The following is a 13,906-nucleotide window of genomic DNA, read 5'->3' on the forward strand; positions in this document are numbered from 1 at the left end:
ATTTCTTCATACAGCTCTTTGTGTGCAGTGAAGATGTAGTTTGTTTTCTGTGACTGTCTACTTCCTGACATACCTGTGAGAAGGTCACTTAAAGGCCCAGCGTGTACAGGATTTAGGGGGTTTATCAGCAGAAAAGAAATGAAATATAACAAGTATGTCTTTATCAGTGTAACTGAATTGGTGTCCACCAATGTCAAACATCAATATTTAACTTTCAAACATCTACAGAGAAAAGCAGAGCACAGTCACCAGTTTATAACAAGACAAACTGAATTCAGCACCATTAAAACTACAAGTTAGAAAATATGTAAGAAACCTGGAACATCCTAAAACCAGAATACAGAAGAATAGGGAGCTGCAGGGGGAGAACGGAAAGGCAAACCTGAATAACAACAAAGTCATGATGTTGGAGGATCAGTGGATTAGCCAAATAACCAAATATTAAAGTACAACTAGGCTGCTTGTTATCAGTAGCAGAGTGATCGTCTCTCTAATGGTAACTTCCTCTCCAGGATAAAATGCAGTCTTTGGCTCTGATCATTATGGTGAACAGTGAAACAGTGAAAGTTGGGTGACTTCACTGTAGATGTGTTTTCCCCCTTCAGTGTCTTTTTGAGTAGATCTCACTTCCTTAGTAGAAGCCACACACCTGCACCAAGTCATGTGACCACGGAGCTCCTCGTCTGACGTGGAAGTTGTTCACACACAGTGGCTCCTCTCGCCTGAAACAAGAGCACACTTCAATGTCATTTAAATGTTCTGTTTCTTTCTTTCTTTATTTGCTGAAACTGTCCTTACATCCACAGAGTAGTATATGACACAGATAGTGTGGGGAAAAAAAATCACGTTTTATTGCCGTCTCGTAGTGCCTCTTATGGCATTTGCAAGAATCCACCACATGTGATGGAAAACAACCAATCAGAGCCGAGGAGCCTCTAACGCAGAATGTACTGTTTAAATAAAAAAAACATTTTACTGCCATTTCTTGCTCATTGGCCAACATAAACACAACTCATTACAGTGGAAACCCATCAGTGTCACCGAGTACAGAACTTAAGTAACTGTAAATCAAGTCAGATATACAGCCCTGACTACTTGTATACTTTATCTCCGTATGTGGCGGCTCAACGGAAACAGGCCTGGAAGCTGTTGTTGATTTACAGGAGGACAAAATCTAGCAGGAGGAGGCGTGGGAGCTCCAACAGAACAATATGTGTGTGCATGTCATGTGACGGGTATACGGCACCTGAGAGAGGGGAACTCTGTGAGGCACACAGACTTGACGTGGACGTCTCCCTGTCTGTAGAAACGAGCTCCGGTGTTCTTCAGCTTGATGGTGTGGATCTCACACAGAGCGATGGGGTGAGACAACACCATCCTGTACACCGTCGTATCTGTCCGACTGCAATACACACACATAAACACACATTGTGCGTGTAAATAATGTTGTCATAACCACACAAGACCAGACACACACTCAGATAATCAACATTCATCACACAGGACAGTTGTTTCCTTCTGTGTTTATGACTTAGACAGACTGACTGCTACGTCTCTCGCTGCTTTTCTTGACTGTTATATTTTCGTTTTTAATACAAAAATATAAACCAGTGGTGGAAGAAGTACCCTGATCCTTATCTTTAGTAAAACTAGAAATACCACAATCTAAAAATACTTCATTACAAGTAAACATCATGAAGTATGGAAGTATTATACGCAAAATATACTTTAAGTATGACAAGTAAAAGCACTCATTACGCAGAATGGCTCCTGTTTCTGTTTTTATCACTTACAAATACATGTGAGAGTATTTTATAGTATTTTATTTATGTTCACTTAAATTTGGTGGAATAAAAGGACATTATTTTCTTCTGAAATATAGAATGGAAATATATGACGTTGAGGATCGGCCAGAAAAGTGTTTTATGCATAATATTATGATGTCACAGTGAAGTTGACCTTTGACCCTTTGGATATAAAATGTAATCACTTCATCATTATATCCTATTAGTCATTTGTGTGAAGTTTGGTCATAATTCCTGTAAGAATTTTTGAGTTATGGCCAACAACATGTTTTGTGAGGTCACACTGACCTTTGACCTTCAACCACCAAATTCCGATCAGTTTATTCTTCAGTCCAAGTGGATGTTTGTGCCAAATTTAAAGAAATTCCCTTGAGGTGTTCTCAAGATATCACGTTCAAGAGAATGAGACAGATTCAAGGTCACACTGACCTTTACCTTCGGCCACCAAAATCTAATCAGTTCATTGCTGAGTCTAAGTGAATGTTTGTGCCAAACATCAAAAAATTCCCTAAAGGTGTTCTTGAGACATCTCGTTCACGAGAATAAGACAGATTCAGGGTCACATTGTATTTGACCTTTGGCCTCCAAAATATAATCAGTTCATTGCTGAGTCCAAGTGAATGTTTGTGCCAGATCTGAAGCACCCTACAGCCAATCAGAACTGAGTATCAACCAGACCATGGTATAATGTAATATGATATAGTATAATATAAAAGCTGTGTCTCAATTCAGGGGCCGCAGCCTTTGAAGGACGCATCCCTCGCGGTCTACATCGGCCACGTCCTTTGAAGGCCGCATCAGCCAAACTGAACAGATTTCCTGGTTGCATCACCAATTGTTCTCGCCCCGAACTGTTGGTGTTCTTGTTACCTATAGCAACCAGCTGCGCTTGATGAAAGAAGGAGTAAGCTAGTAAGTTAGTGAGCCCTAAATCATGGACCCAGAGATTGTAATTATGTATATATATTTTTCATTCAATACTTGAGGAGATGATTCACCGCCAGGGACACCACCATTTGATATATTTCAGGCTGATGATGGACCGTGTTCAGATAAACTAGCTAATAGTAATTTTAACAACAGTTAACCGTTAGCTAGTTAACAACTGTTAGTTAACTCAATATATAATTGTCAACGGCTTGCAATGCATCTTGGGATAGGCTGGGCCACGAAGGATTCATCCATTGCATCCTCCAGATTCTGGGAAAGAAGGCTGCATTTCTCGGCCACATTTGAAGCCTTGGTAGCACCGGTGTGACGCAATCGGTCTTCAAATGAAGCCTTCAAAGGCTGCAGCGCCTGAACTGAGACACAGCTAATATAACATTATATAATATAACAGCCTGGCCACAGAGACTGGCAGACACAGGCAGACCTGGCTGCAGAGAGAAGACAGGCTGTGTCAGCTCTGTCCTCAGAGACAGGTCAAGACAAAGCACTATTTCCTGCTACACTGATGCATATGACATCAAAATCAAGTTCTTTACAAAAATAAAATGTAATCTCCGAGATTTTGATTCACTCTCTGACCAGACTAAAATGCAACATCTGCTTGGAGAAAATAGTGTCAGCGCTATAGATGCAGCAAGATATGTCAGTGAATGTCACAGCCTAAGAGACAACAGACACAACAATATATAGTTCATGTCATCACATATAATATAACTAGAACTGTAAGAATGTTAGTATGCACAATGTGAGCAGCTGAAGTCCTCCTGAACTCAGGTGAACCTGTACACATATCTCTGCACCTGGCCAGGCCTGTTTACAGTGAAACATACGATACATCTCTTCTATAAACAGAAGCTGCCTGCTCAGCTTTTCTGGGAAAAAAACAAAAAAGACATTACAGTACAAGTTCTGGGATGAGCGCTGCTGCATCGGAATCTGTCAAACAGACCAGCTGTCACACTGAATCTGCTCTACTTAAACTTCTGGTCTGATATCAGAGTTTAGATTCTGTAACAAGGATCATGGATGATGTAACTGGACCTCTTGTTGGTGTGCACGACAACAATATAAACAATAACACCCTCTTTTTTTATTTATCACTATCTCACCAACACAACACTGAACCACTGAGCAGCATTTTGTTCTGCATGTACAAAACAACATCTATGTGTAGAGAGGACTTTCAACAGCTAAAATTTCTGGAAAACTGAATAAAAACTGTGACGTTACAGATGTGGTACCTACAGCCTGAACCGCCGCTGTGTTCCCTGGTTCTTGGTCGTCAGTGTCACCTCCAACTCAGCGCTCTTATCCAGAGGAGAAACCTCCAGCTGCAGCAGGATGTGATGAGCTGAGCAGAGCGGGAAACATAGATATACTGACCTTTAATACTGACCTATGACATAAAAACTTTTGTTTGATTGCTGGAATGAAAGAAGGGCACTATATAAAACATTAAAATAATTAGCCATCTTGAAAGCTCAACTGGTAAGACTGCAAATTCTTAGAGAATCCAAATATCACTGTGTTTGAATAATCAAGTTCAAGGACAGTCGGACACTCACAGCAAAAAGGTGGTGAAGACGTAGTGAGCAGGAACAGCTTCTGCTCTCTGGGGAGTGGAGACGTGGTTATCCCATTGTTTTCTGATAAACCTGAAAAAAAACATGGTGTCATGGTGTCAAGCAGCTGCCCATACGTCACACAAATCAAACAGGCTCCATGTACGTTAACTGTGTCACTGTATCAGCGCGTGTTGGAGTATCAGAGGGTTGAAATGATAAGAAAGTGCCAAAAGCTGCTGTGTGACGAGACCAGAGCTGCTGCCTGAGTGCAGCCTGATGTCATATCTGCTGGTGATACTGAGACTTCACAGATACCCAGTTTATATTCTTTCAGTGGTTTGATGTTACCCCACCTTCCTGTCCCTCCACACCCTGATGGAAACACCTGTGACTGTCTGTCTTTTACACACTGTGAAAATACTCCACTACAAGTAAATTCAAAACAGTTATCAAGATATGAGACGATATATATCTTGTTAGATTTTGGATGTTCTTGAATTGTGATGTGTTGTGGTGTTTTCCCCCATTTAAAAGGCTGCATTGCAGTAAAGTGATATAAATCTATCAACTTACCAGACTTTTCTATTGGTTTTAATGCTTGTCTTAACCTTCTTAATTGGTACATTTACAGTACTGATGATTATTATTCTATACAGACCCTACGCCATAGCCTACGCATGTGGCCTACACAGTTGTGAGCATTTATAGTTGTGTTTTCGTGTCCACTGCAGTTACACCTCCAAAACTCTAGTCAGCGACAGGGTTTCTGTGAAGTGCCGTGAAGTTTAGTTGATTCAAAACACACCCAAAATGTAATCATGGCTTAATAGAGACAGTTTCAAACACAAGTACACAAATCAGCTTCACTATAACTCGCAGCATTCACAGACAAACACTTGTCTTTATCTGGACACATTTTCCCCACAAATACAACATGCTAACGTTATTAGCACAAGCCTATGGCATTTTATATTGTATACATTAGCCTAGCAGCTAGCAGACTTTTCCTCTACTCATATAAAGCCAAGGACAACAGCAACATTTAACAAAGGTCATGTTACAAATTCGGCTCCATTACAACTCACAAGGTTCACTGACAAAACAACTGTCTTATACTAAACATGTTTTCCAAACAAATATAACATGCTAACGTTATTAGCACAAGGTTATGGCATTTTACATTCTATAAATTACCCTAGTGACAAGCAAAGATTTTTGTGGAGGCTTTATTGTCTTCACAATTTATTGTTTCTTATCTGTGAAAGTAAAGTAACGTAAAGTAAATAAAAGCTTCGTTTCCACTGAGGGAAACAATTTCAGCTTCCAGAAATAGACGGAGGTCTGTGTCGCCGCGACGTGTGGTTACATTTCTGGGGAGGTGCACGTCAGGCTACAGTGTAGGGTATGGCGTCGATTCAAAGCAGAAGTATAAATCCCTCATTAAAGACATCCCCCTGGCCACCCCTTTGGTGCACCACTGAGATACATGATTTTCACTGGACAGGAAGGGGTAAAAACCTGTATTCTGAAAAGCTGTCAGATGCATCTAGTGGACTAAAAAGTCAATCAATCAATTGATAAAAAGTACATAATTTGCCTCTGAGTTGTAGTGGAGTAGAAGCACAAAGTGGCAAGAAATATAAATACTCAAGAACAAGTCCCTCAAAGTTGCAAAAAAAACAAACAGTATTTGAGTAAATGTAGTTTGTATCAGAGGCCTTAACAGTACTTCTCCAGTGTCACATAAATATGTCTATTTATATGGTCAAATATTTGTAATATTTTTTTTTGTAACATGACATAAACAACTCAGTCCCCAACATCATGTTGAAGGAGTGACTTCAGGTAATATTAAACAAGCATGCAGAAAATAACCATCTTTATTTTTCATGTAACTCATTTAAATACAGCTTGTGTTCTCTCACCTATAGTTGGACACCTGCCCTTGAAGATATCACAGTCCAAACAGCGTCCCTTCAGGAAGTCCTCATAGCTGTGGCACGGGATCCCCATTATCGGGCACGAGCCATTGAGTGCACTCATATAGACATGCAGCGCCCTCATGTGGTCACATATCACATAACCATACACTGGGAAGTAGATGAGAACTGACAACACACAGAAACACTGACAGAGCCAGGTGTCTACAGAAAATTATACTTATTTAAAATTTTAAATGTGTCCAGAGAGTAAAGTGGACAGTCTGAGCTATATTTAGACGACACATTTATAAACAACAGACTCTCTCAGGTTGTTTATTCTCAGCTTTTAGGTTTCAGTGAGTGCTGAACTTACTTGAGTTGAACCTGGAGCGAGCACATCCAGTCTGGTCCTTTCCTCCGTTCAGAAAGAAGTCCACATGACCGACAGGGATGGAAATACCAAAATCTGATGCAGAAATCAAACCTCAATAACGCTGCAGTGGTGCCTTTAGTATTTAAGTGATAATGGAAAAGAAAACAGCGTAATTTTAAGGCTTTATGGTATTCAGTGTAGAGTTTTCTCACAGTCAGAGTCTGTGTGGATGGCGTCGACAAACTGAGCATCAGACGGGTCCAGACGGTCATATGTGTCGGCTCCTTTAAACATGGGACCAGCTGGGTCAACACCTGGGTCACAAGAAGAAGAACATATGTTTAGGAATAAAAGGACAGCATGAAATTCACTTCATTGGAAATAATGATTCAGGAGGATTATTTTCCTTGAGTGCTCTGAAAATGTTTTCCCATAGCATGAGAACTGTGACGAGCCTGGTTTTTCTTGGTTATGTGTTGTAAATAAAGTATCCATGGCTGATAGTTGTTGACAGGCACAAACCACTGGGGTTAAGTTTTACACGATCACTTTGTGAGAATAAAAGCAGCTTTTGTCATGATCTTGGGTTTTTATCAATATTATGTTATTTTGTGGACTTCTGTGTTTGTGTTGCTTGTTTTTTTGTTGTTCAGTCATGTTTAATCTGCTTCCTGTTTTATTTTGTAGATTCTCTCCTCTTGTGTAATGTCTGGTTTTACTCCCTGTCTTTGTGTGTTTCCCCGCCTGTTTCCTGTCACACCTGTCTTCTACGAGTCTCGTTAGTCCTGAGCTTTTATTCCGAATGAAAAGAGAATTGACGCGTTGAAAGCAAACACAAATGCACTTAGGGATGTTACTTTAGATGTCCCCAAACTTTCTGGTATTGAAAAAGAGCTTTACTGACCTCTACCCACAGCTGACTTTAGAAAGCTTGTGATGGTTTGAACGTATTGATTTCTTAAAGCTGTTATTTTTCCATTTTTCAAATTTGATGGCCAGACTCCAGTCAGCAACTGCGTATCCTCTGACTTGCACTTCAAACTCGCTCCAGCTTCCCCACTCAGACAAAAAGACCTGATATAAACAAGTGAACAGTGGCGCATTGTGTCGGCTGGTGTTTTCTGAGAACAGACGTCTCCACACAGCTTCAGAGAGGCTCTCTTATCAAAGTGCTGTTGTCCTTTGAAGAGCGAGGCTAATCTTTCAAGGTCACACTAAAAGCACATTCAGAGTGAGAGGCTCTGTGAGAGACTTCATTGTCTGGCCTGTTGTTCTGCAGCAGAATAACAGCAGCTGACACCTTTTATTTTTCCATCCAACAACAGTATCACAGAAGTTCTCCCTCATGGTTTTTGTTATTTATTTAGTAGAGGAGGGTGATTCTTCAAATTGAAGTGAAGCACAGGTGAAGCAAAACTTGCATCAAAGTATTTTCTTCACACAATATACAAGTGAAAGAAGAAAAACCTGCATTTAGACGATAGTGAAGTGTTTCCAATTCATGGACTCACCTGTGATTCTTCCTATCTTCCCCTCAAACAGAGTCCCCACAAAACCAGCGACGTGCGCCCCAAGACTGATCCCGATGAAGTGGAAGGACTCTAGTTTGCATCCATGTTTCTGTTGCACAAGACAGATGCAATCTTTAGTCATTTTATTTTCACCTGAAACAGTTTCTGCAGTGGTTCTGTGGTAACTCTGAGTTTACTGAGTGCTAAACTGTCTGTTTTATTCAAATAGCAAAATCAGGACTGTACATCACTCCTGAACAGCGACATACTTGAAACTAATTTGCTGTAGAATTTCTATCAGCACTTTCAGACGTAGTGGTGAGGCATGGCTGGCTGACCTGAAGGGAGGCAAAAAATGAGTTGTATTGTATGAATGACCGCACATTCTTCCCATTCTCTGTAGATTAGCGTACACCAGAATCTGGGCTTTGTCTGTTGCCCCAGAGGTCCACCAGTACTCCTACCCTGGAATGCCTCAACTTCAACTTCAACTTTATTTTGTCCCTGGAGGGCAATGAGTTGCACAGCAAGTAAAAACATACGTAAAAAGGCACAAGTGAATACATAAGAATATAGATACTCAAAATAACCAAATAAATAAAAAATTCAGAGCAAATTGTATGGTTAGCAGCAGCTGAGTACAAGGGTAAGTAAAGTGCATCATGACCCTACAAGGTGGATAAGATCGACTGTAAGATCAACATCTGTCAGTCATGATGCTGTTTTCAACATCGAACCATCTAGGCATCTATAGACATCTAAAAAAAACATGGTTATCAACAACAAGCATCAGTATTAACATCATCTTAACCACCACCATCACTCATCATGTAATCATCCATGGTCCACGGTGTTCAGTATTCAAATATTTTGTCAAAAACTACCCTGGATAACGCAAAAAAACCCAAACAAACACAAAAGAGGAAAGGCCCCATCTAGAGCCAGTGCTTGGTTTGACCTTCTGGGCTACTGTAGGACAACATGGTGGACTCCATGTAAGAGGACCTGCTCCCTATGTAGATATAAACAGCTCATTCTGAGGTAACAAAAACACAACAATTCTTAGTTTCAGGTGATTATAAACTAATGAAAACATAGGTATGAATATAATATTCTATTTCTGCCAATAGACGGCCCTAAATCCTACACACTGGACCTTTAAAACATCCATTAATTTAAAACAGCAAAAACAAAATCCCTTTGACAAATATGGAGGATGAGCTTTCCTTTTCCTCATAAATCCTTTTATTTAATTAAACACATTTTGTCAAACAACACAGGCTCAATCTCTAAATCTTCTCTCATTCCTTTCATATTTAAAAAATATTATACTGACTACACTCATAAAATGCCATGTGTAATTCACACAATTCCACCCACCAGTGACATGTCAATATGAAAACTCATGGTTTGGGTTTAATGAGAAGAGCTAGCTGGTTCCATTACAAGCAATGTTTATTTTAAGCTAACGTGTAGTTATGACTCCCTAAAGCTGGCACTATCTAATATATGTTTTAGCCCATTGCTAGCAAAACTAAATTATCCCACTTTTTATCTGTTTAATGTGCATGAAGTCTTAAATGGTATACAACTACCTAACTTTGAGTTAAAACATAACTAACTTATAATTTGTATTTAAACAACTTTGTTTGCTAATGTTCTAAGCTAGCTAACATTGGTTAGCATCTGACCTTGAAGCAAATGAAGGGGTTTATTGATCTTTGATAGATTCAGCTGTGAGTGAGGTCTTCCACACTGTTTTATCCATATTCAACTTTTCTCCTCTTTAATATTTGGCTTTCGAAAAGTGAAAAATTCGACTCCTGATGCTGAACATAGAGGATATTTCCAGGTTCTCTGAAAGCCTGATTAGCCTCCTGCATAGTTGAGACTGCTAAAGTAGGATTGGAGGCGGCCATTTTAGGGAGGGGCTTAGCGACTTCATGTATGGTGTGTTCTTGTTCACCAGGTCAAAGTGAAATCATGATCCTAATAAGAGTACTTAGTAAGCTTATTTACTTGGACCTTAGTTATCTATATTGAATTGTTATCATATGATAATAATCTTTATTTGTAAAGCGCTTTTCAAAGAAGAGTTACAAAGTGCTTCACGTGTCAATAGTTAAACAGACGACATGAAAACGACAACTAAAAGAACTGACTGAAACTTAAATAAATAAAAGACAGTTTAAATGAACTTAGAACTCAAGTAACATCAGGAAAGGCTCACCAATAAAAGTATGTTTAAAGAAGGAACTTAAAAGAGATCACTGACTGGTCCCGACCAGATTTCCTCAGGCCGACTGTTCGGCCTCGGGGCGCTGTCAGCAACTCTGTCCCTTTTTGTTTTCAGCTGGGTCTCTGGTACAAACTAAAGACCTCACCCTGAGAACCTCAAAGTACTTCCTTTTTCACAGTGTACCACTAGTACACTGTGAAAAATGATTAATGGGGTTGGTGGATACCATTTGGAATAAAGAAGTTTTTCAGCATAAGAAACAACATTAAATGTTTTAGTCAAGTTTGTCAAAATCAAAACACGTTTGACATTTTTGGGTAGGATAGAATTGAAATAGATAAGTGAGAATATAATCTGACCACTAAATGTCAACACATCTTATTAGGTTGGTTCAACTTAATTTTTGAGGTCAAAACAAATCTGGTTGCACTAAATTTATTGGGTTCGTCAGATTTTATAAAAGACTAAATATGATTAAATATAAATTGTTACCTAATTTCTTTAAGTTGAACCAATGGATGTTTCAGAGTGTGTCAGCAATAGAAAAAGAAGCAGTTTCAGACTAGAATTAAATCACCTCCTTAACTTCTGAGAATAAAAGTGAATTATGAATGTTGGGTAACGTCTATAGTTTACCTGCATCTGGTTGATGAGGACAGAGATCTGCAGAGCCACTTCCTTGTAATTCTCCACCACCAGGTTGTAGGCGAAGGAAGCACCATAGACCCAGTCCACTACCACAACGTTCGCATCCTGCGCCCTCAGCAGGGCCCGCGCCAGCTCCTTCACCCAGGACGGCTTTCTGCCCAGGGCCCTGCGAGGGGTAAAGGCGAGAGTAGGGTCGGGTCAGGGAGGGTGGGATTAAGCAACGTGGGAGGATGTTGGAAAGGACAGATGGAGGAAGTGACTTGTACTCTATAAACCAGTGATAAGCTTTGTCTAAAACAAACAAATAAACAAAGCTGGTCCCCCCAGATTTACATTTTCTTAGCTTAGGGGAAGCCTCATGATGATTTCACTTTGTACGAATTCCCAAAAATGACTCATAGGACAGTTTTTGTTTGTTTAGGTCATGGTCTTGGGGTTAGAGTGGTTATAAAGTCAGTTTTTATTTACTTAGCTGACCTGCTTTATCAGGACTGTGTGAGAGTGGTTTGATCGGACCAAATAAACCTTTAACCTTCATCACATTCTCACCCAGATCTCGCTAAATCCTGACTGGTGCATAGAAATCATCATGATGACATGATCATTTTTTATGCAACTTTTTCTACTTCAAAGCAGTACGAAGAGCACAAACAAGTACACAAATAAAAAAATCTATCAAGAGAAATAACCAAAACTATCGCGGCTCATAAAGGGAAAAAGTGTTTTTAAGGGTCCTCTGCTCACCTGTACCCGTGGATGATGACCTTGGTGGGCCGGGAGATGTTGAAGTAGGACGGCTGCTGCTGTGATTCACCGAGAGAGTCCTGGTCAAACCTTTGTGCGCAGTCCATGTTTGCTCTGGTCATCAGCAGGTACTCGACCTGCAGCTTGATTCTCCGCTGCCGGTACTCCTGCCAGGTGGTGTTGTTGAGGTCGGCGCACTCATCATATTTCCCCCTTTCCTCTAAACCTGCTCAGTTAGAAGGACGTAACATTGTATTAACTGGGCCTGGATGTTGAGTGTTGGTCTTTATGCATCACACAACAGCAAACATGGTGAATTCAGACAATAAAACATGACATATTGTTTATTTGACACCAGATGACGGCCAAATAAAGCTCTTTCTCCTTTCTCTAATACAGTTTTTCTTACTTGCTTAGACACAATTTCGGGAACAACTAAATATTTTGTCAAACCTTTGCACACACAAAAAAAAAAAGCTCCTGTAAAAAACATTTGGATCATAAAAACGGTGAGCACAGATTAGCAGGTACTGGGCAAGCAGCGCGTCCGTGATGTGCCCAATAGCGTAGGAGAAACACTGATTTATAACATGAAAGTGCTTCATTTTTGTGTTTTTACTTGTTTTAATCACCTAGTCCCATTGTTTTAAAGAGGAGAAGAACTCTGCAGATAATTCAGCTCCTGGTAAAAAACTCCTGAACAATAAACACTGAATGAATCTTAACCAGGAGAAGTTGTGTCTGGTTGCAATGTGCAATCCTCACCACTAGATGCCACCAAATCCCCCTAAATCTTACAAAGTAGACCTTTAAGGTTACATTACATTACATTATAGTCAAATTACGTTTTTGAGAGAGGAAACAAGAGATGGTGATACTTTATCTAATAACACTGTGTATCATTGTTTAACCTTAAATACTGTGCAATTTTGAACACAAAGACAGTCTTATTATTTCAGTTGACAGTATTTATATGATGTCATGCTAATATTTGTATTAAACACATTAAGTCTTGCACTTAATGCACTCAATGTTCAGCTGAAACAACAAAGATAATCCTGTTGTGCAGTTAAGAATCATATTTTCTAATGATTTATATGATGCTGTATTACAGTAAAGTACTCATGCAGTGTTAAGTTTCACTAGGTTCAGCCCTCTTTTTCCTGTTTCACTTAAGCATCTTTGTATAACCTAAAACAAGAAAACCTAAAAACAAGAAAAAATATATAAAAAAATAAAATAAAAAAAATAATAAATAAATACCGGCTTCTTCACTTACCCAACACCAGTGCTGTGATGCAGGCTGTCAACACACAGAGGAGGACTGGTTTGTGTTTCCAAGGCATTTCTGTTGAAGCACAGAAGTAACACACAGAGTAGCTGCCTGGTAGCTGTAGTTAGTGCTTAACAGTGTTCAGCTGCTCAGTCCAACTCCAAATTGGTCAACCTTTGCTTGAGAAAATCCCGGCTCTGTGCTGTGTTGTAACTCTGGAGCGGCTGCTTAGCATTTAACTGGCACTCAGCTGGCACGACAGCGAGGCAGGAATCTATATAAAGCAGTCCAAGAGACTCCAAAAAGGAATGTTTCTAATTACACTAAGTTTCTTTTTCTTGTAAAGCTTCACAACAAACGTTCCCCTGTCCTTTTACTCAGTCATCACATTTGTCAGTGGGCGATTTTTTTCTCTCCCCCCAGACTGGGTTTTTACTGGGCCGACAAGCGGTTGAAGCTCTTTGCCTGGCGGTGAAGCCATGACCTCATTGGTGTTCAATGGCTGTTTGTTTGAAGTGCTGGACTCTGGCCTGGCTGCCTGCTGGTTTGTGTGTGGGTAGATGTGTGTGTCTTTGTGTGTTTGTGTCTATGTGAGGAGGGGTCACCCTGTTGTGTCTGAAGGAAATCAATAATTAGCTGATAGATTGTTCCATTTTCAATACTCTTACGTAATCAACGCTCTCTCTAAATAAGCTGTAAACCACTCTGGGGAATTCCACCGCTTTAATTAACCAGTTGCATCACTGTTGGCTGTCACTGAATTATCTTTGTGGATCTTGAAACGGTTGTTGTGAATACAGAGCAGGCTTGTCTGGATCTTGCCTCTGGTTTTAAAATAATTACAGACAAAAAGTGTAATCTTTTCCAAGAAAAAT

At 39.9% G+C, this 13,906-nt stretch overlaps 1 protein-coding gene across 2 annotated transcripts; it reads right to left on the reverse strand.

Moving 5' to 3' along the window:
- Positions 1–139: 139 nt before the first annotated feature.
- On the reverse strand, positions 140–13,546 carry pla1a (phospholipase A1 member A). Of its 2 annotated transcripts, none has more exons than XM_050049215.1 (11): positions 13,038–13,546; positions 11,759–11,984; positions 11,003–11,180; positions 8,128–8,236; positions 6,829–6,930; positions 6,617–6,709; positions 6,247–6,411; positions 4,322–4,411; positions 4,002–4,107; positions 1,247–1,402; positions 140–722 (listed from the first exon to the last, which is right to left on the reverse strand). In XM_050049215.1, exons 1-11 carry the CDS (start codon positions 13,102–13,104, stop codon positions 632–634), a joined length of 1,383 nt encoding a protein of 460 aa, XP_049905172.1. In that variant the 5' UTR covers positions 13,105–13,546; the 3' UTR covers positions 140–631. The 2 variants fall into 2 exon arrangements, with proteins under 2 accessions (XP_049905172.1, XP_049905171.1); XM_050049214.1 differs by having other exon boundaries at positions 6,247–6,429.
- Between the last annotated feature and the right edge of the window lie 360 nt (positions 13,547–13,906).

This window comes from Epinephelus moara, chromosome 7 (genome assembly GCF_006386435.1).
Source record: "Epinephelus moara isolate mb chromosome 7, YSFRI_EMoa_1.0, whole genome shotgun sequence".
Taxonomy (NCBI): domain Eukaryota; kingdom Metazoa; phylum Chordata; class Actinopteri; order Perciformes; family Serranidae; genus Epinephelus; species Epinephelus moara.

Bases quoted from the DNA above. Each gene is read 5' to 3' on its own strand.
- pla1a (XM_050049214.1), bottom strand. From the start codon at position 13,104: ATGCCTTGGAAACACAAACCAGTCCTCCTCTGTGTGTTGACAGCCTGC. The intron at 6,710-6,828 runs GTGAGAAAACTC...TTTCTGCATCAG, and splicing joins CATCCACACAGACTCTGACT to ATTTTGGTATTTCCATCCCT. The intron at 6,430-6,616 runs GTAAGTTCAGCA...GTGTGTTGTCAG, and splicing joins TCGCTCCAGGTTCAACTCAA to TTCTCATCTACTTCCCAGTG.